General features: G+C 33.8%; 4 protein-coding genes across 9 annotated transcripts in view; 2 read left to right on the top strand and 2 right to left on the bottom strand.

The window, feature by feature from the left end:
* The first annotated feature begins 796 nt into the window (after positions 1 to 796).
* On the top strand, positions 797 to 7,826 carry LOC117109897 (R3H domain-containing protein 4-like). Of its 2 annotated transcripts, none has more exons than XM_033252358.1 (7): positions 797 to 937; positions 1,878 to 2,062; positions 2,950 to 3,065; positions 3,406 to 3,538; positions 3,724 to 3,809; positions 4,267 to 4,408; positions 5,481 to 7,826. In XM_033252358.1, exons 1-7 carry the CDS (start codon positions 885 to 887, stop codon positions 5,582 to 5,584), a joined length of 819 nt encoding a protein of 272 aa, XP_033108249.1. In that variant the 5' UTR covers positions 797 to 884; the 3' UTR covers positions 5,585 to 7,826. The 2 variants fall into 2 exon arrangements, with proteins under 2 accessions (XP_033108249.1, XP_033108250.1); XM_033252359.1 differs by lacking the exon at positions 797 to 937 and adding an exon at positions 1,040 to 1,123.
* A 600-nt stretch (positions 7,827 to 8,426) lies between these two features.
* Positions 8,427 to 12,214, bottom strand: LOC117109898 (iron-sulfur cluster assembly 1 homolog, mitochondrial-like). Its single transcript, XM_033252361.1, has 3 exons — positions 12,054 to 12,214; positions 10,088 to 10,247; positions 8,427 to 9,830 (listed from the first exon to the last, which is right to left on the bottom strand). Exons 1-3 carry the CDS (start codon positions 12,129 to 12,131, stop codon positions 9,682 to 9,684), a joined length of 387 nt encoding a protein of 128 aa, XP_033108252.1. The 5' UTR covers positions 12,132 to 12,214; the 3' UTR covers positions 8,427 to 9,681.
* A 103-nt stretch (positions 12,215 to 12,317) lies between these two features.
* LOC117110000 (protein PET100 homolog, mitochondrial-like) lies at positions 12,318 to 16,101 on the top strand. The gene is made up of 4 exons (XM_033252535.1): positions 12,318 to 12,429; positions 14,540 to 14,626; positions 14,933 to 14,965; positions 15,635 to 16,101. The coding sequence occupies exons 1-4, from the start codon at positions 12,373 to 12,375 to the stop codon at positions 15,749 to 15,751; spliced, it is 294 nt and encodes a 97-aa protein (XP_033108426.1). The 5' UTR covers positions 12,318 to 12,372; the 3' UTR covers positions 15,752 to 16,101.
* Positions 16,102 to 17,996: 1,895 nt separating this feature from the next.
* The window catches only part of LOC117109997 (epidermal growth factor receptor substrate 15-like 1), a 31,706-nt gene continuing 22,031 nt past the window's right edge, over positions 17,997 to 27,671 (bottom strand). For 3 of the 5 annotated variants that reach the window (XM_033252530.1, XM_033252531.1, XM_033252533.1), the window contains 5 exons: positions 27,270 to 27,363; positions 26,720 to 26,884; positions 26,450 to 26,526; positions 24,158 to 24,598; positions 17,997 to 21,891 (listed from right to left, as the gene is read on the bottom strand). In XM_033252530.1, coding sequence (XP_033108421.1) covers positions 21,733 to 21,891; positions 24,158 to 24,598; positions 26,450 to 26,526; positions 26,720 to 26,884; positions 27,270 to 27,363 — 936 coding nt within the window. In that variant the 3' untranslated portion in view covers positions 17,997 to 21,732. The remainder of the gene's footprint in view (positions 21,892 to 24,157; positions 24,599 to 26,449; positions 26,527 to 26,719; positions 26,885 to 27,269; positions 27,364 to 27,671) is intronic. The other 2 variants (XR_004445613.1, XM_033252532.1) reach the window with 2 other exon arrangements.

Genomic DNA, 27,671 nt, shown 5'->3' with positions numbered 1-27,671 from the left:
ACTTCACAAATGTCCTTTTTCTTTAGTATTCTAATTAGAGACCAAAGCTGCTAAAGACCATGGAAACCCTGGTCCCAAGTGTGGTCTTTAAATGGAGGGAGACCTGTATTGTATACGCAACAGTGTGGTATCTAACAAAATTAATGTTATCATATACAGTATTTGTTTTCACATGGAAATAGACTGTGTTTGTAAATCATATTAAAGGAATTAATAATGTAAATAATATAACTACTGTAGTCGTAATAATAATAATACATCCATACTATTAAAAAATAATGTAGTAATTAACAGACACTTATATGAATACATATGAATATTATCATATGGCATTTGTTTCCACATGGAAGTATACAGTAGGATATATTTGTGAATAAAAGAGGGAAAAAGAAATGGTGTTTTATATCAAGTACTGCACTGTCAATCAAGTATGGCACAGCTGAAAACCCACTGTCTTAGTCTCAAAGGACTTTTGACAGTATTGGACATGGATGATTCTGTTGGATGTTTGATGGAAACTCCACCTTCTCATTTGCGTAGAGAGTGGACAGAAACCAAAATTAAGTAGTACAGAATTGATTCTGTACTACAGAATAATTAGAAAGTAATAATTCTGTAGTACATAATTCTGTGGTACATAATTATTTCTGTAACCACAGAATTAATTATGTACACATAATAGTTTGACAGTAATAATTATATGGTACATAGTTATTTCTGTAACAACAGCAGAATGCCTATTTAAAGACATAATTAGGAGTGTCCCAAACGGCGCCCCGTACTTTCGGCTCGAGGATGCGCGCCCGAACTTATTTTTGTAAACATTGATTGCGTAAGCATCTGAAACAATATTATTTTTTATTTGTATCCTATTATTTACAATCATGGGAGTCGTTAAAGAGCAAGATAATAAAGATTGCTACGGTTTGAATCAGAGGTAAGTAAAATTTAATGTGCAAATAACGTTGGTAGAGGTAAGTTTTAACTCAAAGCTAGGCTAGGCCTAGGCATCCAAGCATATCTACCTACCGGCAACCCTGGATGGATGGGTGTATATTATTTTGTTTGTTTTGCTTCCTGCTATATTTTAATGTAAGGAGGGCGTAGCCTAGGCCTAGTTTAGGTAAATCATGAAGATGCTTGATGAACAAGCATATTATATTTCATATATGTTGCTGTTGGTATTTATAAAAAGAAAATATAGGCCTAATAAATATTAATTATTCAGAATGTTGTTTTAAAGGAATCCCAAAAAATAGGGCCTACTAGGCTAGTAGTAGTAGTAGCTGGATTTGAAGTACTAGGCTTGTACTCTACTACTACTACTACTAGAGGCCTACTGCTACTATTACTACTAATCTACATACCAAACAATATTAAAATACATCAGCAGACTGCTCCAACTCTGTATCATGAGGCTAATGTTTATTTATTCATTGGGTGTCGAATAAATAAATAAATGAATTTGTAGGCCTTCAAAACAGATGAAACAGTGAAACATAATTATTTAAGTTGTTATTGCATGGTGATTACTGTACAGCAATATTATTTAAGTTGTTATTGCATGTAATGGTGATTACAGTACAGCGATAAAATTAAAATAACATAACAAAAATATTAAAAGTAACTACATAGTACAGTTAAACTAAAGTCAAATCCAAAATGCAATTGAAAAATTGTTTGGCTTAGGTAAAATTTGACTTTACTGTTGGTAATTAATGGAAAACAACAATTTGGCATGTAAAATAAGATCGACTTAGAAATTATTGGAGTTAGGCAAAGTTGACTTTGGCAAGTTTAACTGTACTGTAAATAAAATTAACTACAGTGTCAGTTTCTAAATATGTCATTTTGTTTTTACTTTTTTTGTTATCCAGCTTAAATGAAGAACAAATGGTAATTGTACCTAAGATGGATGGCAATGAGGAATTAAATATATCACCTAAAAAGATTCACAAGAAAAAGGTTCTAAAGAGTACAAGACCACCGTGCCCTATGACATTTATGAAACGTTCAGGACGCAAGGCACCAGGCTCCAAAAACTCAAGGCGTTATGAAAATAGTAAGGTCATTGAATACCTAACCATAAAAATATAGAATTATGATGGGAGTGAAAACAATAATAAACTAATGCCAGTAAAGATAATGATGTTAGTGATACTATGAAATTTCAGTTGTAATAGAGGGATTCGGCGATGATTGTTTACAGGCGGTCACATGACCTAACTTGGGTATGCATGAAAAACATTACAGTGCGATAGCATAGGAAAAGATAATGTTATGGTTGCAAAAACAACCACCCACTGTTGAGAGGTAAATGGCTAGGACAGGCAATGCAATTGTTTAAAATAGTGTTTATTTACTTATCCTAGCATCTCCTTAAATTGTATGCTTTGAAATTTAACTGATCCTTCATAAACCTTAGCTGGCCCTAACATCACAGCGTAGTTCGTGGGTTGAAGAGCCCCATGCATACCTAACCATGCCGTAGATGTGCAGGGGCCTAGGCCTAACATTTGTCAAAAAATCTCAATGTTTGTAGCCAGTATTCTTTACAGCATTAGCAAAACATTAAGGCAAAATTCTTAAGTTTAATTTCCAATCAATTTGGTGTAGTTTACTGGGAATTATGATGATCTTTACAGCAATAACAAGGCATGACTGCCATAGCAATCTCCATGTAAAACAATGCTGTGCCAGTCAACTGTTTATATCCAACACCCAAGTTAGGTCATGTGACGCCCATCGCCGAATCCCTCTATTGAAGTCTTTTGTTGTGATGAGTGCCTGTGAACATTTTTGATAGAGTCCATGATAGAATCAGTATAAATTCTGTGATTGTTTATTGATGATGATGATAATGATGATAGTGATAACAAAGATGATAATGATGATGATAATACAATTGCATAGCATATTCATATTATTCATTTCTTTGGTTTTTTTCAGCCTGTTTTCTTTTGGATTTAGTTGACGATGATGTGAATGAAATAACTGCACAAGATTTTTTAAATTCCAATCAGACAGCGTTTGAACTTCTTTTTGCTGAACAAGAAAACATGAAGGTAATAGAAAAATTGCAAATAACATTTTATTTAATTATCGTGTCATTCAATTACAGTATATCCAAAATTGAAAATATTGATTTAATTTAAAAAAAAAAAAATCATCATCACAACCCAGCAAGATTGGACAACATGGATATAATACAGATGCACCATGCATGGCTGAAGTGAACATGAAGGAGTGAATAAATCAATAAAGAAATTAATGGATGGATGGATGGATAGTAATTAAAACTAAACTTTAACTACATTGCCTGCTTCCATAATAATAATAATAATAATAAGATTTATAAAGTGCACAAATCCACCAAAATATACAATGTATTCACCTCTTCTTTAGATTTGGAATGACTTTGTAAATCGATCTGAAGAAGACCAGGATATCTACCTCAAAAACATAGATGAAAAAAAGGCTGAAACTAAGAAAAATGAGAATTTGGAGCCTGTAATGGATGACTGTGATGCTAGATTAGGTAAGAAATACTGTACATCATGAAGACTTTTTGTTGGACTCTGTTCATCTCCCAATTGCTTCATCATCTTATTAGTATTTAGTAACACATATGATTATCTTGTAGTCATAATATTTAAGTGCTTGTTCATGATATAGCAAATAAATGTACTTATTACTGATTGAACATTTGTATGATGCATTTAGATCATCCAGCCTTTGATGCTGATGCATGCTACAAACGCATAAGTTCTCGCTTCAGGAACATGTTGCGTCGTCGCCATCCTCCTAAGGTAGGTTTCGGAGTCTTAGATTTTAACACTAAAGATGTGGGTTTTTTCTTATTTTTTATTCCAGGGCATCAGGGTCCTCATTACTTCCAGTCAGGGAAGTCTGGACCCTTCGTTAAGGAAGAGGCCAATCGTTTCCTTGGAGATTCTGTTGTGTTTATTATAAACCATAATATTATAAACTTCAATCATAATAACTTTGTTTGGACCTGGACAAATATTTGAATCCAACAACTTCAAGTGGCTATGGACGACAGGAGAGAAATTTCCTCTGTCCCTAGTTGGCACCACCGATGTTCTGGTGTTCTTCCATTGGATGTTCTCATTCTCTCACAGTGTCCGCTCTGCAGAACCAATTTTGCATTTGACATCACATTTGCTGTTACAATTCTCACCCATAATAAGGATCTGGGTCTGTAGTTGGTATTAAAGCTCAAGCTTTATTTTGTTTTTACTTTAGGGAACACTGGAACATTTAGAAGAAGAGTTAGTATGCTGGTTTTCAGATGACCCTTGTTCTGTCTATATATCTTGCATTGGCAACAGTTTTGAAAGGCTACTTATACATGCCTTGTCTCAGTACCTTGATCTACAATCTTCTAGTGAGTACTTTGTTTTAAACTATACTTAATAAGAGTGGTCTATCCAGCAAAGCTAATCATTCTGGACCCTTGACACTCTCTATCCAAGCCTTTATGAGGCTGGAGGAGGCTAAATTTCATGATTGCCAAGACCCTTTGATTTGAGAGTGTGGGGGTTCATCATTTAGGACCCTTGACACTCTCTATCCAAGCCTTTATGAGGCTGGAGGAGGCTAAATTTCATGATTGCCAAGACCCTTTGATTTGAGAGTGTTGGGGGTTCATCATTCTGGACCCTTGACACTCTCTATCCAAGCCTTTATGAGGCTCGAGGAGGCTAAATTTCATGATTGCCAAGACCCTTTGATTTGAGAGTGTGGGGGTTCATCATTTAGGACCCTTGATGCTCTATAACCAAGTTTCTTTATGAGGCTTAGTTAAGTAATCAATAGACCTTTCCGCTAAGCCCCGCCCCTTGGATATTGTTGCTAAGGTCCCACAAAGCGACAGTGTTAAAACATACGCGAACACGTGCGTTTGTGGCACAGCACGTGGGTTTGTGAGACGCGCGCGTATTCCTAGCGCTGTTTTGATTAGTCAGTTGTTAGGTTTGATTGACACTCCGGAAAGGTCTATTAAGTGGATTCTAGTCCACATATCAAGTGCCATGAGATGAGCATCTTGTTTGATGGATACCAGGGCTATACAAATCTCCACTATTATTATTATTATTACGATCGTATGGGTTGCATGCGCCAGCTCGTTCCTGACAGGGATGGTACCTCCGACATGGGGACTAGTACCCCCGACATGGGGACTCTTAACAAATTATCCTTTTTAAATAAAGAACACAAAATCTTATTATTTTTTAATATAAAGAAAATTCCCCAACATATTTAATTGTTTCCCCGACCGGGGAAGAGGGGCTACCTAGGCTTCCACGACGATTCCTTCCCAACGTTCAGGTGTCGGGGAGTTGGACCCCTCGTCGGGGAATCCTGGCGCCGCCCTTGATTATTATTATTATGTTTTAAAAGAACAATATCTTTTTTTTTAATTTAATAATTTAATGTAATTTGGATTTTTTTTCTAGGCTTTAATCAGGGAAGTAAGCGGCACACAAAAGTTGAAAACAGTAAAGAATACTTCAGTCCTCCAAGAATGCCACTATCAGAATACCTTGTCACCCACTGCTAGGTGCTTCTATAATCATTCTACTGCCAACTGTGTGTATAATATATTTTCAGAATCAATTATCAAATTCCACCTACTGAATGATTCGTATTTCCTAATCAGTGGTAACTACGCATCTATTTTTCTATCTGAACATATCAGTACAATAGATTTATCAACTTAAAAGTTGAGAGTTAATTTACAGATGTAGTATCTCAGTGTGATATGAATAGACCCTTAAATTGGCTGGTAATAATTTAAGAATTTTTGTAATAAAATTTCTGGAAATTAGTGGAAATTTGTATGATTTGATCTGTGTAATAACATATTTATTCCTTTTTCAATGAGGTCCAAGACGTAGGGGGTTGGGCGTTCCTACCCAATAGTGGTGGTCTAATGGTGTTTCCCGGAAGTTCTGAAGTTTTAACCATTTTTATCTCTTATTTAAATGTCACATTTGGTTAATTTTTTGTTGTTACCGGGGTTGGAGAGCACTTCTTTGATATCCACATCTGAAGTAATAAGTTAAGTATTCACTTCCAATTAGACAATTTCTAACAAGTTGTCGCTCATTTACGGACAATTGAAATCTAATCAAGTTCAACGCTGATAGTATAATTTTTGTCAGCTGTTAATATAAGAAATGATTTCACATAAACTATACTTTCTGTTGTCAGCTCTAGAAAGTACTGTACTGTACAACATTTCAAACGAATTGGGAAAGATTTTAATATTAACAGATGCTTTAAAATCCAATTCTCATTGAATGTGATTTATTATATTTGATTTTAATTTAATTAATTGTGAATTTGATGAATTTTATTGACTAATACAATAAATGTATCTATGTAAACAGTATACAGTATATAGAAGCATATACTAACTGTATGTTTCTTTGATATCCACATCTGAAGTAATAAGTTAAGTATTCACTTCCAATTAGACAATTTCTAACAAGTTGTCGCTCATTTACCGACAATTGAAATCTAATCAAGTTCAACGCTGATAGTATAAATTTTGTCAGCTTTTAATATGAGAAATGATTTCACATAAACTATACTTTCTGTTGTCAGCTCTAGAAAGTACTGTACAACATTTCAAACGAATTGGGAAAGATTTTAATATTAACGGATGCTTTAAAATCCAATTCACATTGAATGTGATTTATTATATTTGATTTTAATTTAATTAATTGTGAATTTGATGAAATTTATTGACTAATACAATAAATGTATCTATGTAAACAGTATATATAGAAGCATATACTAAATGTATGTTTATGTATTCTTAATAATATATGTTGATAATACTAAAAATATTAATTGAAAATTTACATGTAATGTTTTGCGGAGAATTATATTGTATAAATAGATTAGCACACATTTGTTAGTTTTAATATTTTGGTAGTGCTGCATTGGTGTGTGGTCTTTTAGATTTTTATTTTTACTATTTAAAGAAACTATTGTATATTACACATATCAAGTATTTGCTGCTTTGGTGACTGAAATTTAAAAAAATTATCTGACATACCGGTAACTGCAGTGGCTGTAATTCACAATATATCTACAATATCCCTTCAGTGTCAAATCTATGTCAGATGCTCATACTAGTTTTTATGCTAATTAATTGCCTCAGGAATTATACTAAACTCGCCTCAAAAGTTAATGCATACAAAGAAAGTTTGCAGTAAAGTCATTTTTGTAAAATAATTTGTTCTCGGTGGTAGTAAATCGTTTATGAGTTCAGGGGGAATTTTTTTGACTGTCGGTGTCTAGTTTCAATTATACAGTTGAAAAGTTGGTTGGAAGTCATGTAAAGTGTCATTGTAATTTTGCATTGTATTGTTAATCAATGTTTCCATTCATTATCTGTACATGTTATTCATATAAACTTCATGTAGCCCCACCCCATTACAGTATTAACCCTTTTGCCACCACTTTCTGTCCCATGTTCCTCCTACCACTCTGATATTAATGGTTGACTCTACCTCTCCAATAGTTCATTATAAATTATTTATTGTTGAGGGTTCTTAAATGTCATAAAATATTATGTAAAATAAAATAAAGTAACAAACAACTGTTATTTTGTGAAAAATAGATTTTATATACAAAGCAGTGTATTTAAAATATGTATGTATTTGATAGTGTTAACCATAATGTATGTACAGGGTATAGAAATATTTGTAACTGTTTTAAGTTACATGGTCATGAAATTTCCCTGTTTTTTTGAACAATTAAAATATTGTACAATGTACTGTGAATATTGATATTCAGACTGGTTGTATATTATTGTTTTAATTGAATTGAATTTAAACGTTTAGTCTATCATGACATGATGTTATGGGAACCAGTCAATTCAAGCAGATACACCTCGAGTGGATGTTAATTCAAGTGAAAAAATACACTTTTGCAAACAACAGGCTGTGTGAGTAAATGTGCAAATTACATTGAAATTTTCTATTTTGAGCTAACAATTTGATTGTCACCCTCTTTCAAATTTAATATTACTGTACTATACCTTTTTCGGATGATAACCTGTTTAATTTTTTTTTTTTGTTCGGCTGGTAACCTGCTTAAATTTTTTTTTTTTTGGGTGGGGCGATTAGTGGAGGGTGCCTGCCCCTCTTGAATCCGCCTATGTATGGCCTAACCCATCTCCATTTTTACATTTTTGCATGTCATTACTGTATTGTTGATAGTCTTGTCACACTACACCAATGATTTGTGCAGGCTTCTGACACATAGATTTGTTATTATGGCAAGACTTTTTTATACCTTACATATCAAAACACATTTCTGAGATTCTCAAACAACTTCACTGGTAGTTTAAATGTATTGTAGACAACAAATACAACATTACCATGGTCTGATTTGAACAAAACAGAACCCGTATATATTGCTTTTTATTAATTAAATACTGGATAGTATTTTCTAAATTATATACAGTACACACAGAACAAAGTCATTACTAATATACTGTCACCAAAAATATTGTGAATGCCTCCCCAAAAAATAAATAAAACCTGAAATTCTGATATTATCACTCTCAACTAATATTGAGATTGAAAAATGAAACAGAGGCATTGGAACCTGGGACTTTCTGCTAACTGATCCATTAAGGCTACGGTGAGAATGCAAATCCAATTAAAGGAACTCATTCCTGAAACTCTTTTGCATGAGTAGTTGTTTGTATTGCATGGCAATTATAATAATATAAGTATATTTTCAAGTTTATTAGATTTAAATGGCAGGCAGTATACCTTTAATGAGCTAGATTGATTTGCTTTGCTTTCATTAAAACTTAGTGTTCTGCATTATAATGTTGTGCTCTTCTTAATATTGGGACGCTACTACTCCTTGTCAAAAGCAAACATGCAGTATTTGAACCCTCTCAATCATCCATCCCCCACCCAGCCAGTAATTCAAGTCATATTCCAAGTGTCAGATAGCAGCCTGATATATCGTAAGAAATACTATAAAATCCCATTATTTGATTAGTAAACCTCTTAATTCCACTTCAATGTCCAACCATAAATCAAACCATTATTATAATTAACAGTAAGCCATGGAATGCATGGCAAATCTTTTTATAGCACAGTAATAACAGCTTAAAACATTCCTGAAATCTACATACATCATCATTCACAATAATACGTACAGAGGACTGTCGCAATGTTCACAGTGTACTGTGTGATACCTCAACAGTCAAGTTATTTACTTGTATAGCGAGTATATAAAATTAGTCTCTGCACTTTATCTTTATGCAGTCTGCCTCTATAGTATACTAGTAGAAACAAACATGAACCAAGATATATCAACTATTGCAATGTTAACTTGTGCACACTGCCCAACAGTGCAGATTATAATGGCTACTGATGTACAATGACTAAAGGCTGAATTTCAAAATATTGATACATTGACATCCTCGGTATAATATGAAAATGCTTGGAACAGGTAGAACTTTCTCCATTCGCTTCGGCATATCTATGGAGTGTACAGATTGCAATGGAAATGGTGTATAAACAGTGTGGCTCGATTTAATGAACAGGTTATCAGCACTGAGTGACCAATTCAAATAAAATGTTCTTTTATTCTCCCTTGACCATGAGGATCATCCATGTACTATACATTGAAGCTTTCACCACAACCACATGTACCTTTAATATTGGGATTATTAAAAACAAATCCACTTGATAAAATCTCTTCTATATAATCCAATTCAGTTCCTAGAATACCTAGTTGAGCTTTAGAATCGATGTATATTTTGGCACCTAATAAAAGGAAAATAAAAAATTATCAGGTATAAATTTTTATAGTTTATATGACTCAATGCAGTACTATGTTTGGAATCAATTTTACTCCTTTGGTTTTATATTTTCCATAATCTAAATCAAATACAATATTGACTATCAACAGTGATCAATAAATACAGTTTGTATTAAAGCTAAAATGTACTACAAATATTGTTAAAAGCCACTGATAAATTATCTTAAGAATACAGAATGTTTTACTGTATGCAGTTACTTACCACCTTGTTCAACGATTTCATCAAACTTTTTCTTTTCGTTGGTATAATCTAACGTGTATGAGAGACCATTGCATCCTCTGGTCTTTAAGCCAATTCTCAAGGCTTCCATGTCAGGGCGTTGTTCAAGTAATGTCCGCACCTTATTCACAGCTGCTTGAGTCTGAGTTGCAAATAAAATTAATCACTAAAAATTGACATTTTATTGTTGTCAATAATACAATTCAATGGGGTGAATAGTACAGACTTCGATGGGGTGGTTTTTTTTTTTTTAATTTAAACTTTGCTCTAATTAATAACATATTCTCACACGACAAAAATAAAACAGAAAGACTAGTTGGGCTAAGCCTAGGTTGTTTGATCTGCCAACATATTATGCCTAGGTATGTTAGCATGCCTTTTGTAAGCCATGACTCAGTAGTATTTTGTCATGTTCGTCCGAACCCCCTGAACCCCCCACCCCGGATCCACCACTGATTATAATTGTTGTTACTTGTACAAAATAATTTTTATATATTAATACCATATTCCTTTATGATTTGATCAAGGCAATTCAACAGAAGGACGCACATCTCGGGACATCAAATGTTATAACTCTGGCATCAACATTCTAGGCACAAGTGCGTCCCTGCACGTTGAACGTCACAAAAACCATAGCAACCAGACCATAAACCGTCAGCGTATGTGACGAATTACCCACACGCGTGTTAGTTGCCATGATAATCGCTCGTCGTGCGGTGATTACAAAGGCCTAATAATATTTTGCACTAATATTAGACTGAAATTATATTCTTCATTTCAACATTCATTTTACCAAAATTGTGGTGAATTGTCGTTCATGAGACTCACTTCGCAGAAAAAATTGATAAATGTTCTGTAAAATAAAAACTAACACCATAAAACGAATGGCACGCATAGACTAATAATTGACGGCTGTATTCGCAACTAGTATCGGATTGTCGATGCCACAGTAAAGATCAAAGGACTGTACGCACGCGCTATGTTCGAGAGCAGAGATGTGCGTCCTTTTGTTGAATTACCTTGATTTGATGTACTATGCACAACAATTTGAAGAGTGCTGCTTATGCTGATTCCAATTTTATTTGTTCATGTTGAAATGATTAAATAAAAATTAAAATATATATACAATCAGTACAGCTACAGGATAAGCAAAATACAGCAAAGATGAAAGAGCAACCTAGTCATAGAGGGAGGGCCCGCCCTAAGGCCAGGCCTACTATTTTCGAGTTTATTTTAATCAACCTAAACCATAACAAAACTCTGCCAAACATAATCATTATAATAATTATTACCAGTTGAATGTTTAAACATTATCTGTGTTCTAGTCTAGGCCTAGTTAGCCTAAATAGCACTCATTCATACATTCATTATTTATTTGGCCTTTTAACAATAAGAACAAAAAGAGAGCGACAAAAAAGCTGAAATTTGGGGAGACCCCAGGAACTGGGTCAACCAAAGTGAACCAAATCACTGTAGCAAAGCAGGTTTACCCAACACACAAAAAACATCAAACAAGAAAAACATTAAGTGAATCAAAATATAATTATGAACCTTACGAAGAAAAGAGAATGGGATTTCTATAACTGTAGCATCGGTTAACGATCTAATAAATAAAGGGAGATCAGCTGGTCCCAGACACGAGGCAACCTGGATGGTATATATATATAATATAGATAACTGGCCTTATTTAATAATTGATATTATAATTAAGTCAATACAATTGATGGCCAATGCCTGTATGTAACAGAGTATGCATAGTCACTCTTTTCCAATAGGCTACGCCTAGCCCGCCTTCCTTCTCTGGTTAAGCTACGTACAGTAGGGAACCTCGGTCTCCGCCCCTATATATACTGACCCAACCCACAAAAGATACCAACCCAGGCACCTGGCAAAGAAAGATGATCTTGATTTTTTTTACACTCAGACAGCTAATCTGTAAAATACTTACTAAGACTATGGCAGCTTTTCTAGGAATTGATCTTTTTCTACTAACTGCACGAACTGTTGCTGATATTCTACTTGCCATTTTGGTGTTATTTTACTTTTACTTTGTATTTGTTTTGATCGTCATCGCCATCATAAATAACTTTTTTATATGGGAAAATCATCTTTGAGAAAATATTTCTGAATGTAATATTGCATCATTTTACGTCATATCATGACAATTTGCGTCAGCTATTGTAACTCGCGTCAACTTAATAGCAATTCGCGTCAACTATCTTCACGGTCAGGTACTAGGCCTATGTGGTTAGTTTTTGTTCTGCTGTATGCTGTTGATAAGGTGTCCTCTAGAAATGGGTGGCTGGAGACTGGAATCAGCGAAGGTAAACCTGAAAATATTTATGATAATTGAATAAGTAACTATTATTTAAAACTATCTGGATAATTAGGCATAGGCCTATCTACTATACTACTAGGCCTAGCCTAGGGCCTATGACATGATGGATGTCCTACTGGCCAGGGCGAAGGTTAGGCACTAGGCATCTATCTTCTACTACTAGGCTAGTCCTACCTACACTACTAGGCCTAGGGTACTTAAGCTAGCCTTAAGAGAGGAATCCATCCCTACTCTATTAGGGTAGAATGGCTGTACCGTGTTCTTCCCTGGCCTGACTGGATCTTTTGCCGATTAGGAATTCGCAAAGGCATTTTGCCGCCAGACAATTTGCCGAATGGACTTTCACTATCGTCTTACTTCGCCGAAACATTTTTTTGGCCGACAGGACATTTTGCCGACACTCAATTTGCCCACAGCCGTTTCGCTGACAGCCAGTTCGCCGACAGCAGATTCGCTGACAGCCAATTCGCTAACAATTATTGAAAATTATAAAGACGCCACTTTTTGACTGAATTACCTGTATAGACATTCTTTTGACAGATACACCTTTCGCAGACAGCAACTCATTAAACCGACAAAAGGGTATTTTCCTGACAGGAAATTTAGATTTTCGCCAACAACATCGCATTTGTGAAAATTTTGAAGTTTGTTTCTCACTTTTTAAAGTTATTATTAGTTGGTATGACAACAATATAAAACCAACCTTTACAGTTTTATTCACAAATTAGACCTACAGTATTGAAAGAATAAAATGTTTTCACTCATTATGTACTATTACATTATCCTTTTTCTGTGATGATAGATAAAATAATTTGGTGGATAATTTTTAATTGAGAATTATAACATGAGTACTGAAAACAGCAAATACGGTTAGCAGATGTAAACAGAGGTATCAAATGTCAGCGAAATGCATTGTTTTAAATTTCACTGCTTTCAGTCATTGTACAATATGAAGACTACGTGGTGTAACTTAGGTATGGTTTCAATCAGCTTTATATATAATTTAACTCTATCAGATGCAACTAAGAAAAGAAAATAGAGTTGGCTCACTCCTTCATTTTTTGTCATCTCAGCCCAGGCCTAACTATTGTGGCATTTAGAGTTGCTATGTAATCGTTAATATTTTTTTCACCTCAGCCCCATGGTGAGGTTGAGGTGGGTGTAGACTCTCCTGGTATTTGCCATTCTCTACTATGCTTAAAAAAAATATATATGTGATATAAAATTGAGTGTCCAACTTAGTGTCAAATTAAGACAAGGTGTGCAAGTACTATTTTCAAGTATTACATTTTTCTTTCAATTGAACTCTAACCAGTGGGACTGAGGTGGGTTTGGCCCTTCTGGTACTTGGACCCCTCTCAAACTTTTAATACTACTACTGATAATAAATATAGTTATGGGGCTGTGTCGGAGAAATGACATGTCGGCCATTGTGATCTTCACTTTATGTTCTGTTAATCAAATTTTCTGTCCATCGACAAATGTCAGTAGGCAAACTATTTTAAAATCTTGTCATGATTTTCAAACTGTTGGCAAATTGTCTGTTGTGGAACTGGCTGCAAATTGGCTGTCAGCGAAACGTCCTGTAGGCTAAATGTCTTGTCAGTCAAAAGACAAGTCTGTCAGCAAAAAGTCTGTTGGTGAATTGGCATTCAGCAAAGCCGCCTAGCACCCTTCTGTGGTAGTACTGACACTCGAGAAGATAGTAAATTCAGTTGGTAGAAGATGACACTACTACAGTTTAAGTTAAATTAAGAAAGCAGAGTATTATTATTAATATAATAATTAATTTCATCATGTACAATAATTATGCTAATTAACCATTAACATATAGGTAGGCCTACTAAAAGGGAAAAAAATATATAATCATGATCCTAAAAATAAAGTTAAATGGTGATGCAGCTATGATTCTCCTGCAAAGCATAAATATAATAAATGGCTGTTCCCACTTTTGGCAGAACAGCCTTTTTTCTGATTTTTTTTCTGAACAGTGATTTAATTAATCAGACTCAATCATTCAGTTTATTCCATGTACAAAAGTGCTTCAATAAACTAAACAGTACATTAATTATGTTCTCATGAATATTTCTCTACAGATGGTGATTTACATTTTCTTTCCTGTAGCAACCTTTTACTATTTTAATCAAACGGAATATTTTGAAGAAAAAGTCAGTCGAAAAATAGTGAGTACAAGTTACAACCAGTAGTTTATCAAAAAATTATTAATGCAGATTCTCAATGAAAAAAAAATATATGATGGGTGGATGGGCATCTAATAAATTGGCTACTGTATTGTTGATAGGCCAATTAAAACAAATTTAATTGTATCTTACAGACGTATTCTTGTATTATACCCAAAAATGAAATTTGGTTATGTTCTTTTAACTACATTGAATAATTAATCATGTTTTTTTTAAAATAATAACTCTGTACTATATTTAATTTAATTTGATATCTGTTTTTGTTATTTGATTTGCTTTTCTTAACAGAGACAATTGTATCCTCCAGAATGTAAAATGCAGGTGAGTTGCAAACATAATTATTTTTCTAATTAATATATTTTTACTCCAACTAAGGGGTCATCCATAATTTTCAACATTTTCAAAAGAGTACAAAACATACTTTTTTCTGTGACCCCCCCCCTCCCTCTGAAAGAGTACGCAAAAAAATGTTGATTTGTATGTTATTGAGATCAACATTTTATCTTTTTCATGAAAGAGTACTTATGCCTACACTTTCTACCCCCCCCCCCCAAAGCATATGTTTTGTACTCTTTTGAAAATGTTGATAATTATGGATGACCCCTAACCCTCTATATGTAGACCCATCATTTTATTTCAATTCTTTATTGCTATAGAATTCATCCAGAGCTTTATTTGCTTAATTGTGATTATAGTATTGTACAGACAAGCCATTATGATTTAATACTTTAATGAAGAGATGATGAAGGGTGGATCCTTCATCCAGAGCTTTATTTGCTTAATTGTGATTATAGTATTGTACAGACAAGCCATTATGATTTAATACTTTAATGAAGAGATGATGAAGGGTGGATCCAGAGATGTCTGTAAGGGGGCGGAAAGTGGGGCTGATCGAGATAAGACTACGCTAGGGAGTCTGGGGAAAAAATTTCCCTGATGAATACTGTATTTGCTCTGTTAAAATGCATTGCATCATATTTTTCATTTCAGAGAAAAGAATTGGAAGCTATGAAAAATAAGATACAAAACAAACACTATGAGAAAATGAGGGAAGAAGAGGAAAATTATTTAAAAAATAAAGACAGAAGTGCAGTTACAAGTTCATGAATGTTGAAGGAATTTGGTTTTCATGTGGACTATTGTAACTTGTTGGTTGTTTTTCTATAGAAATTGCAGTACTATACTTGAATTTGAATTTAAATGAAAATGGATGGTGGTTACAGTATACATTTACATTGGGCAGATTTGTCAAAGCAGCAACAAAAGGACACTTATCTCTGCACAGTGACATAGTGCATGCGTACAGCCCTTTGATCTTATCCCTGACATTGATACTCCAATACTAGATGCAAGTACAGCCAGCAATTATTAGTCTATGCGTACTTTTTTTTCTGGTGTTATTATTTTTAAAAATTAAATTGGGGCATATGTTGCTTCTGATTTCTTTCGACCAAAATCTCCTGAAATGTACATTTTAATTCATCACAGTTCTACTACTATTTAATTTCTTTTAAATTCTTGGTCCTACCTTTTTTCGGCGCCGTGAGACGATTTTATTGTGGAAGGCGCACTACAAATATCCCACCATTACCATTACCATTACTGATTATAAGTTTAATAATTAAAGTTTATGATCATTTGACAATGTTGGACTAAGGGTGCACAAAAAGAGCAATTGTGTAAAAACCTTTTTTTCCTACGAAGGAGGTTGCATACTCCACCACCTCACTGGATACGTAAGAAGTACGACATTCTTTGGAGCAATACAAATGTCCCTCATAAGAGATGTCCCTGAAAAGGGGTTAGCTGTAGTGTTAAAAGATGTGTTCTTGACTGCTGTGAATATATCAGCTATTTTCTGCATTTTGACATACAAACTCACTATACTGCTATACTCACCATGGTTACTGTTTATTTCTTTTAATCCGTTATCTTTTATTCCTTGTGGAGGAAGCCATGAGCGTTTTCTCTTAAAGGGATACCGGATAAGTTTTCATTTAATAGAGGTGTTATAAAGGAGGGGTTCTACCGTGTTAAGTAAGGTATCTCAATTTTGAACAAAAACATATTTTCCTTTCAAATTAGCAGATAATACTTTTCCTATCATTACTACACATAAATCTCTGTCCACATTATCAAACTTTGACAAATTTGTGTGCTGTGCCCATATATGGGCATGATGAAGTCATATTACACCCCAATACTGAATGGCCATATTTGAATTTAAGTTATTCAACATTTAAACAACCATTTATAAACATGCATGGAAATTAAACAATATTAAACATGAAAATGAACAGAAAATGTACACCTCTTCATATAAATAAGATAAACATCATGTTTCTTCTCCGAATATTTACAAATGTAATTCAATTCCTCAACTAAAAATGTCGCAATATTATTTATCATTATGTTTTGGAGCCTTCATTAGTTTGTTTCATTGGGTTTTCAATAAATATCAGTTTTGTTTACGAAGATTGTAAAACTGTGACTTACTGGATATGTAACTTGTAGTATGCTATTAAGTAACTTAACTGAACTTCATTAGTTAGTCCAGGTTGAGACACGAATGTGATTTGTCTCTTGGTCACTTCATCTCAGTGACGAGAATGTTTTTTGAAACAGGCAAAAATTTTCTATAAATAGTTTAATAAAATTGATTTAATAATAGCAGCAACATCAGTTTTATGCGTCTTTACTAGTATTTATCTTACTCCCATCTATTAAGTTGCAAAGGAAGGAAGCTTCATTCACAATGGTCGCAATTACTCTTATTAAAATGATTCATAAATATTGCATGCACTGACGATTTCACCCCTGGAAATCGAAAGACATCTTGGTTCCCCATGAATTTGTACAGTACCTTAAATTGAACCCTACTGTTGTGGTGTAGCCGAAGATTAAATCCTTGGTGTAGCCAACCAATTAAAATGAAAATCAATGTGCGGGTGTTTAGTGATGCGAAATGCTGGCAATTTCAGGACTGATACATAGGTTGTCTTGCATTAGGTAGAAGCAATTGACATGGTGGTGGTTTTTTATTCTCATTTAAAGCAACTGGCTAGCCACTAACCCTACAGGATACAGTGGGGTATGCAAGGGAGCCAGCCCTGAGCCCCTTAATTTTTGGAAATTAAAAATGAATGGATAAAAATTGTAGTCTGCAAGTGTAATTTTCCCGCCATTGCCACAAAAGTGGATGGACAACAGAATTATCAACACTTTGGCATTACATGTGTAGTACTGTCCATACATATGCTCTTACAGAACTACAAGTACTGTGTGTGTTGTTTTTCAATTTACCATCAACACCTAATGTTTCTACCAAACAATAAAAGTGAGGACTTCCATATGCATTTAATTGTATACATTTAATGGAACAATATACAATGTTCAGACACCACTTGTCTTGGTTCAGTGAAGCATTTTGAAATAAATAATCAGTGTGTAAAAAAGCTGTCAGTTACAAGCATGACGTGAGCTTAAAAGTAATCGATCACAGTGCTACGAGATCTAAGGTTCAGTCAGTGCTGTTGGCTATGGTACTGTTAGAACTTAGGTTCAGTCACGGTACTATCTGATTTAAGGGTCAGTATTAGTGCCATGCATCTTTTACGGTGATACTAGGTCCATACTTCAGTCATGGTGCCATTAGCTCATTCTTCAATCACAGTACTATTAGCACCATGCTTCAGTCGTGGTACCATTAATGCCATGCTTTAGCCACGGTACTATTTAGCACCATGCTTTAGTCATGGTACCATTAGCACCATGCTTCAGTCACGGTACCATTAGCACCAAGCTTTAGTCATGGTGCCATTGGCTCCATACTTCAGTCACGGTACCATTAATGCCATGCTTCAGTTTTAGAACCATTAGCTGCATGCTTGTCGCTGTGCTATTAGAGCAATGCTCCACCATTAGCTCCATGCTTCTGCCACGGTGCCATTACATCCATTCTTCAGTCGCAGTGCCATTAGCTCCATCCTTTAGTCACGGTACCATTAGCCCCATGCTTCAGTTACGGTGCTACAGTATTAGTTCATGCTTCAATCACAAATCTTAATATATATTTACTGTTAAGTTTGTCAACATGATCACAATAAGATTGATTTCCCTGTCCTCAGAAATGCATTAAATACAGTGCAGATACTCAGTGAAGAATGAATTTCCGAAATCCCTGAAGTTTTTAACGAAACAAAAACATTGAATTCAGTAAAAATAATTTACAAATAAACATATTATACAGAGGATTCAATAATGCACCAATTTTTATCATGTGGTTGATCTCTTATTCCTTTTAGACTGCCTACAGCTTCTTAGCTTGGCTTCACTAAAATAGTAAATATAATAAAAATAATAATAATATTTCTTATAATAAAAATAATAGTGCAATATTGTATATAATGAAAATAATAACAAATAATAATTATAATAGTGCAATAATTTGTATAATGAAAATACGGTAATAACAAAAACAAACAACAATAATAATACTAATAATAAAATGTTAAATACCTGTAGCTTATTGCATGTATGACCTAATTTTAAGCATTTTTTTTTATAACACTTTGAGTTGTATTGAGTAGACATTGTAGTATAAATTTCATGTTCAGGCCTATTTCAATTTGTTTATCCATCAAGCAATAGACATGTCTTAATTGAGAATTTCCTTTCTAGTGTATTTCATCAACCTGTATTGTAGACAAATCTGAAAAACAGTACTTTGCAAAATTTATGCACCCAGAAAAAACTAACCCCTTTGTACAGTAAACGATTCCTTGTACTGTATCTTGTGACTGGAATACGTGGCATTAAAAAGCTGTCAATTCTGTATTTTCAAAAACTTTAAGAATAGCAAAAAAGGCAAAATTAATGACAAGTTTGGTATGTTAAAGTAAATAGTAAATACTGTTAAACATTTTGGACACTCTTGTAAACACTAGTAGATATTGTAAACCCAGTAAACACTAGTCAACTCTTGTAAATACTGTTAAACCTGGTAGATACTTGTAAACATTAGTAAATATTGTTATACACTAACCAGCACTAGTAAATACCATTAAATCTGGTAATAACTAGTCAACACCAGCAAATACATTATACCTGGTAAACACTAGTAGACTGTTAGTCAACACTAGTACAGGGTTTAAGCTGGCCAAAAATAATATTTTGCAATTTGGCTAATTTGGTATGAAAATAATTAGCCAAACAGAAACTTGATTAGGCAAAACAAATGAATATAAGCAATAATATTTTCAATTCCATTAGCTTTTTGGCTAATTTTGAATGAAAATATTTAGCAAAATTCTGTTTTTATTAGGATTTGGCTATTTGGCGAATGACAGCTTAAACACTGCTAGTATATACTTTTATACTTGGTAGACACTAGTCAATACTTGTAGTAAATACTGTTAAACCTGGTAAAAACTATTACTAGTAATCACTGGTCATCTCAATAAATTGTAGCCATAAAAAATGTTTGCCAATTACAATAAGCCACTTACTCAAAAACATTCTTAAGTTTCTTTAGTCCTTATTCATGAAAAATTTACACCTGCTTATCCAGAAAATGTAAATACAGTTAAAATTCACTGCTTTTTTTATATTGCAGAGTCAGATACAATAATATACAAGTGTTCATGACACTTTAAGTTTCAATTTACTTAAATGTCAGGTTACTTGGCAGTATCAAGCTGGTTTTCTACAACAATATTTAAAATTGTTGTCTTGCTTTTTGAAATCATAATTAATTTGAAACCTTTCAGCAAACAAAAAATCCTAATTTTTGTTGGCCTATTACAATTACAGTTTTGTGCCATATACACTATTTTAAATTTCACTAATAATTTTGGTTTAACAAACAATATATCTGGAACCAAAAAAGTAACTTTTCTCACTGATTCTGATTTTAACATGTTATATCGTCATTGCGGACTTATAAAATCCGCATACGCCTTAAAACTAAAAGAAAATGCATACGTTTAGAGTCCGTACTGAGCCCAAAAAAACCGCAATGAAAATATAACATGTTTTTTGATAATAATCCTATAACATAATTTTATATAATTCTTATTAACCTTATATGAAGTTGGGAATTCAAATCTATAGTCACCCTAACAACAGGTACACTATAATATACGGTGGGAAATATATGGCAAAATTATCTAATTATTAATCAATATAACTGTCTTATAACAAATCAAAAAGGAGCACAATAGTGTACTTATTCAATTGAAAATTGAATATAACACCTTTATCATCCAATCAAATAGGTGCATAATATGTTTATCATTAAATGAAATGTATAATGGTTTTATTAACCAATCAATATTGGGCATAACAGTCTCTTTTATTATCCAATCAAGTCTGGTATAACAGTTTCATCATTGTTTTATGACCCACTTTAGAAATCCTAAATAATTTTCCCTCATACTGAGAAAGAAAAGTATGTTAATACAGTACTAAGGTTCTAAATCCTTCAAATGACAATTTACAAATATTGACTCTTGCAACATAATGCAGTATTTTACTTACATGAACTTAGTTATAAAATTAAACTACATTACTTTACAATAAGAAAATTAAACAAGTGATTTAGAACTTGGACCAAAATTTACATGGAGTGTTTAAACAGTGAACTAGCCACATAAGCTTTGTTTTAAGCAAATACTGTAGATTAATTGTTTTTTAATTACAATAGCAAATACCCTATCTAATTTTCACCAGCAAAAAAGACACAAGACAGATGGGTGCAGAAAGAAAGGTTTTGTTTATCCAAGAATTTGCAATATCCTGGGTTCATCTAAAACAAAAATGCATCACCATCCTTTTCTTCATAACCATCAGTGCTTTGTTTTCTTCCAGCAAAAACAAAGGACATCTAAAACAAACCATTACGCATCACTGCACTTAGTATCTATGCTCTGTGTGCCTTGCATTAGTGACATTTTTTTATGTTTTAATTTTAATCACTTAAATTTTTATAAGCACACTATTGGATTGTAGTTCTAGATACTAATAACATGTGAGACTTTAGGATTGTCAAGAGGAAGCGGAGCACAATTCATTGATTCTTTTTTCTGATGTTAGACTTCTGATGATCCAACTTCTGTCTTACTTAGAGCGAGGGCGATCTTTAATTCCTCCTCTTCTTTCAGTGCAGATGATTGTCTATCCTTTTCAAGTTGTTCACTTTCTTTCTTGGCCCACTCAAGTTGTTCTTCTTCAGTCATATTTGTATCAAACTGTAAATAAGAAATTTCAGTTGTAACATCTGTAGGATTGTCATAATAGATAGAATAAAGCTCTTTCAAGACTATCAAATTATATTTGACAAAAACATGTGACATGCCTAAATATGGTCATGATGACATCACATCATCACCATATATAGGCACATTATGACCATATATAGGAACATCATGACCATATACAGGCATATCATGACCATATATAGGCACATCATGACCATATATAGGCACATCATGACCATATATAGGCATATCATGACCATATATAGGCACATCATGACCATATATAGGCACATCATGACCATATATAGGCACATCATGACCATATATAGGCACATCATGACCATATATAGGCACATCATGACCATATATAGGCACATGAGAATTACACATCATTATTCTGTTTAACTAACATAAATTTTACTGTGCATAACTTCAAATTTACTAACTTTCATAGCAAAAAAATCTCTCAATCAGCAAAAACCTGACTGATCTGTCTCTCATTGTTCCTTTGATCTTTTTAAATAAGCTATTCAATGTTTAATCAAATCAGTACTGCTTTAATTAAACAACATTTTTGCTAAATTTGAAATGAAAATTTCCCAGAACCTGGCAACTACCACAGGGGACATCCAGAGGCCTAGGCATTTCGCTCTACTTAGTTACCAGTGTTTATCTGTGCTTGATAACTGGTGCACGACCTTGTTGTTATTCAGGCCTAGGCTTTCCTTTGAAAACAAAATAGCAAAACTAAAAACACATAGAACCTGCAGTGTTTTTATTTATTGAAGTACTCAAAAGAAGATATATTTCTGGAAAAACGAAATTTGCTCAAGCTAGGCTGCTTTCCTGCAATGGATGTTAGAGTTCAATGATGCAACAAAAACAACTGAAGTTAAAGAACATTAAATGATAACATCTGAGCTATTATGGTTTCTCGTGTTAACATACTAAAAGTTGTGGTATTTAATGTTAATTGCACTTAATTGTATATATATGGCAGATTAATGTTTCTTTCATATCCAACAGCAAGTACATGTGCCACTTACTTGATGGAAAGATTTCAAGTCTCTCTATGGGAATGTAGCTCTTCTTAAAAATGTTTAGCCCTGAGGAAAACATCCTAAAGTGATTGAGTTTCAACCCAGGACCCTGGGATTGGAAAGCAAGCATCAAGAAGTGGTTTGGTGCATTGGGAATGGTTTTGTTTCCCAACCTCGAGGTCGGGGTCTGAATCCCCTTGCTGTGCATTTCACTTTATCTGCATTGCTTCTCTCCACCCAAGAGTATAAATGGGTACCTGGTTGGGTTAAATGCCAAAATGCGCTGATGTAGATTTATGGAATACTCCCTCAGGGAGCTTGAGTTTGTGTTGCATGCACTATATAAATCTAACATATTATTATTATGAAGCTACAGCTCCACTCCTTTTTTTCATATGATTGCCATGCATACAATTTTTTTTTCTTTATCTATCACGTTAGCATGACAAAGATAAGAATAATTCTTGGTTGTCGAACAACTGTATTAAATGACATGAGCTATCAGCCCAATACCATATCAAAGCCAAGGACTGTGTCCTAATTGCACATAAGGATGAAACACAATGTAGACCACTTCAAAGCACTTCATCAGTGTATGCAAGTGTAACTTTATATTGAATTGAAATTGAATTGAATTGAATTGAAGTTAGCCTGGCTGGGTGCTGCCAAAACTTGACCCTACCGCAAACGGTAATCATATATGAATAGATAGAAATCAAGACTATGATTTCATCACAGCCACTCACAGAATGATCAGCACTGGATGTTTAATTTCTATGGGACTAGATGAATAAAGGAATGTAGGCCCAAAATTAATTAACATGGCAACCTCTGAGAAAACTTAATGTAGTTACCTATAATGATAAGCAAATTGTATGCAAATGTTATGACAATGAGAACAAAAATGTAAGCTATTTATGTAAGCAACTTGTTGATCAGAATAATTGTTTGAGAAGTATGAGTTCCAAATGTTTAATGGAAAGACTTTTACTACAGTAGATTTCACAATGATGATAAATCTAAATTTCAAAATACCATGATTTATCTCCAGTTTTACTTGAAAGTGTCCTGGAAGAGGAAACATAGTTTAAACAAATAAAGAAACACAGGAAACCTTTAGGACTTTTGTTTCCAATGCAGGATATTTATCCATGAGTATGGATGAAGATATTACGTACCTGCAGGTAATTTTCTTTACTGTACTCTAAAGTACTCACCTTGCCAAAATCAGCAAATCCTGCAAAAGGATCACCTCCTGATTTATCTACTGGAGCACCAGATGGTCCAAAAGGATCACCAGATTTTGGAAGAGAACCAGTTGAAGAAATAAAAGGATCATTTGATGATGAAGAGAATGGATCCTGAGATGACGATGTTCCCAAAGAGAATGGATCTTGTGAACTGTTACCAGATGAAAATGGATCCTTTGAATTACCACTACTACTAGTAGATGATATGAGGGATGAGAAAGGATCTGATCCAACTGATGCAAAAGGATCCTTTGAAATACTACTGGATGTGAATGGGTCATTTGAGTCGCTGGTGAATGCTTGAAAAGCTTGAGCTTTGGATTTGGAGTGCTGTTTCTTGGGTGGTAATGCAGGTCTTTCTTCTGAGGTTTTAAATGGATCGCTGGAAAATGATTCTGATTTAGAATTCTGAAAACAATGACAATGAAGATGATGATAATTTATGAGAAAAATAAATTGTCCCCATCATGATTCCAAGCCAATACCATTCAATTACTTTCAGTTGCTCTACCAACCGAGCTATGAGGTCAAGTGGTCTTAGTCCCTATGCTTTTCTTAAGATATTGCTTAATACGCAATGAATGATGATAAATTTAATTATGAAAAACAACTCCAATAGTGATAAATTATTGATGAGAATAAATTTGTTAAAATTTAAATGAGATAATTTAATTTCCCAGATCAATTCACACAGCAACATGAATATTATTTGTGGTAGGCTTACCATGCCAATGGTGGTGCCAAGGTAATGTTTGTAGAGCTTGATTGGCTGTGGTTGATACTATGGTTTTACAGTAACATCTCCTAATTACGTACTACCACTCTGTCCAAACAGGGTTCGTAAATGAGAAAATTTGTAATTCAGAGAGTTTAAATTTGCAGCATCTCAGTGTGGTGAGGGTAGGCCTTGACCATGCTACAACGTACAGGGCTAGGTAGGCCTCAGCCTTGCCATGGGAGAAAAATTTGTCATGAAATATGACTTGGATTTTACTGTTTTCTGCAACAAAATAATAATTTACAGAAGCCAAAATTACCTGTGCTCACTGTGAAATATTCATTTGAAGTGATTTCAGAATAAAAACAACTATAAATGCCCAAAACGAGTGTTATTATTCTTTTCATAAAGATCGCGAATCCATGTAAATAGTGCCAACAATTATCAAAAAGTGAGATTTACTCTACAGTATGCCTGAACAAGCATGCACAGCTCAAATATAATATCTTGGCTGAAAACAATTGATATTTCTTGCTGTAAGCTTAGTTTTATCTCCATTAATTGGTTTGAACATTTTCTCTCTTTAGGTAATGTAACAATTTAAAATATTTCGGAAGACTTATAAATACATTTTAAAGTGTTTTTGTAGTTAAAAACCATCGTTCGTAATGATGTCATCTCCGCAAATTTGGTTCGTTGAGAGTTTGTAAATGGGATGTTCGTAATTGGGAGATGTTACTGTATTGGTTGTAGTTTTGTACTACAGTATAATAATGGTCATGGTTGGTATTATTTGGTATGTATTGGTTGTGGTATTGGTACCATGGTATCGCATATTGGGTGTAGTTGGTACCATTGGGTTGTGGTTGTATGGTGTGAAATAGTTGCATTAGATACTTGATTTTGTTTCTACTTTTTTCTTTTCATTATGATTGGTTGAATTAAGCCCCTCTCCCACTAGGGGTTTTTTCACCATACGAGTTACAAGAGAATGCCAAGTTGCTAACTCGGCAAAAACTCGTAGGACGATTCGGAAAGCTCGGAGAGGACTCTTACCTACTCGTAGCAGCTCTGAACTCGTGGTGCTAATTTTGAACATGTTCAAAATTATCGCCATGAGTAGATAACTCGTAGTAAACTCGAAGAACTCGTAGGTAGCTCGTAGAGTACTCAGGGTACTCCTACCTAGCTAGGACACTAATCTGGATACTCAGCGGTTTTGTCATCTAAGAGTTTGATGCGAGCACCCACAAATGAGTACGAGTAAGTACGAGCGCACTGAGTTGGCTCATACCTAACTCGTATCTAATTCGTACAAACTTGTTACGCTCGTAATAATCTTGTAGCCAACTCCATAAAGTCGTGCCTCACTCGTAGCTAACACGTAATAAGCTCGTATAGGTCCTTTCCAAAGATCACAAGTTTTAACTTGTAAAAATCGTACGACTCTTAGGTGAAATAAACCTAGGTGGGAGAGGGGCTTTAGTCTGATCACTTAAATAAATAACAAAGAAAATGGAAAATGGAAATTATTGACTTACTTGATTTGAGAAATCTGCAGAAAAGGTGCTTCCCCCAAATGCATCTAAGGCACCAAATACATTACTAGAAGATTTACCTGGTGAAAGAAGATAAATAGGTATAAATGACACAACCTGACATAAAACATGTTGATATAAATTATAAGAGTTATAATCAAATTTACAGAACATTGTACATTAATTTAGAATATAGTATTCAAGATTTCGATTGACTACAAAATATTTAATCTATTGAAAGATGATACAGTAATAAATTTAATAGATACTGACTCTCAGACTGGCCATTAACAAGAGATGATGACGTCGAAGAGAATGGATCTGATTGAAAAGGGTCACTCTGGACAGTTGATGACTGAGAACCAAAAGGATCTGAACTTGATCCAAATGGATCACCAGCAAATGGATCTGCTGGAAATGAATCACCTTTAAATGGATCTGAAAAGTGAAAAAATATAATTCATGAATATATTACAAGACTAATTATTAGTAACAACAATAATAGAATACAGTGTGTTAGTCTTATAAAGCGCTTTATGAACCCACTCCCCAACTATTTTTTCACTACATTTTTAAAACTTTCATTACATACAATGCCATGTATTGAAATAAGAAAAAAATAGAATACAAATACTAAATGTTTCAATAGTGTTTCCAGTCCCTTTGTTACGTCGCTGCTTTCTGAACCCTGACCTGATCTTGCTTTCTAATTAGGATTCTGTGTGAAGATCTAATTTCATTTATCTAATTGGCAATGAGAATTCTATTGCAGTATTTAATATGCTTGTAACGTATGTTTGGTAGATATAATTTAAAAATTTACCTTCTTTAAAAGGATCTGTTGTTTTGAAAGGATCTGGTGTGACTGACCCACCATAGCGACCACTAAAAAGATCTTTATTTTTAAACGGATCATCCTGGAATCAGTAAAGAAATTTTGTAAATGAAAAAAAATGAAATATAAAAACTATGTTTTTTGTAGGATGTATGTAAAATCATAGATAAGAATGTATACACACAAGTTCAAACTGTGTTTCTCTTTGGTTGAGTAGCAATTTCACATTCAAAATTAGTAATTATTCCTTAAATTTGTCTATATTTTCTGTATAATGTATCTTCTTCTGCCATTTAAGAGCAAACTTCATTGTTAAAGACTTTATTTTTTCAGAATACAAAAATAATATTCATGGATAAAAACACAATAAAGTACCAAAAAGGCAAACTT

Source organism: Anneissia japonica, unplaced genomic scaffold (assembly GCF_011630105.1).
Source record: "Anneissia japonica isolate Jap-2015-1 unplaced genomic scaffold, ASM1163010v1 scaffold585_len4108843_cov191, whole genome shotgun sequence".
NCBI classification, from domain to species: domain Eukaryota; kingdom Metazoa; phylum Echinodermata; class Crinoidea; order Comatulida; family Comatulidae; genus Anneissia; species Anneissia japonica.
Note: the sequence above shows the minus strand (reverse complement) of the source record. Positions and strands in the feature narration are given on the sequence as shown.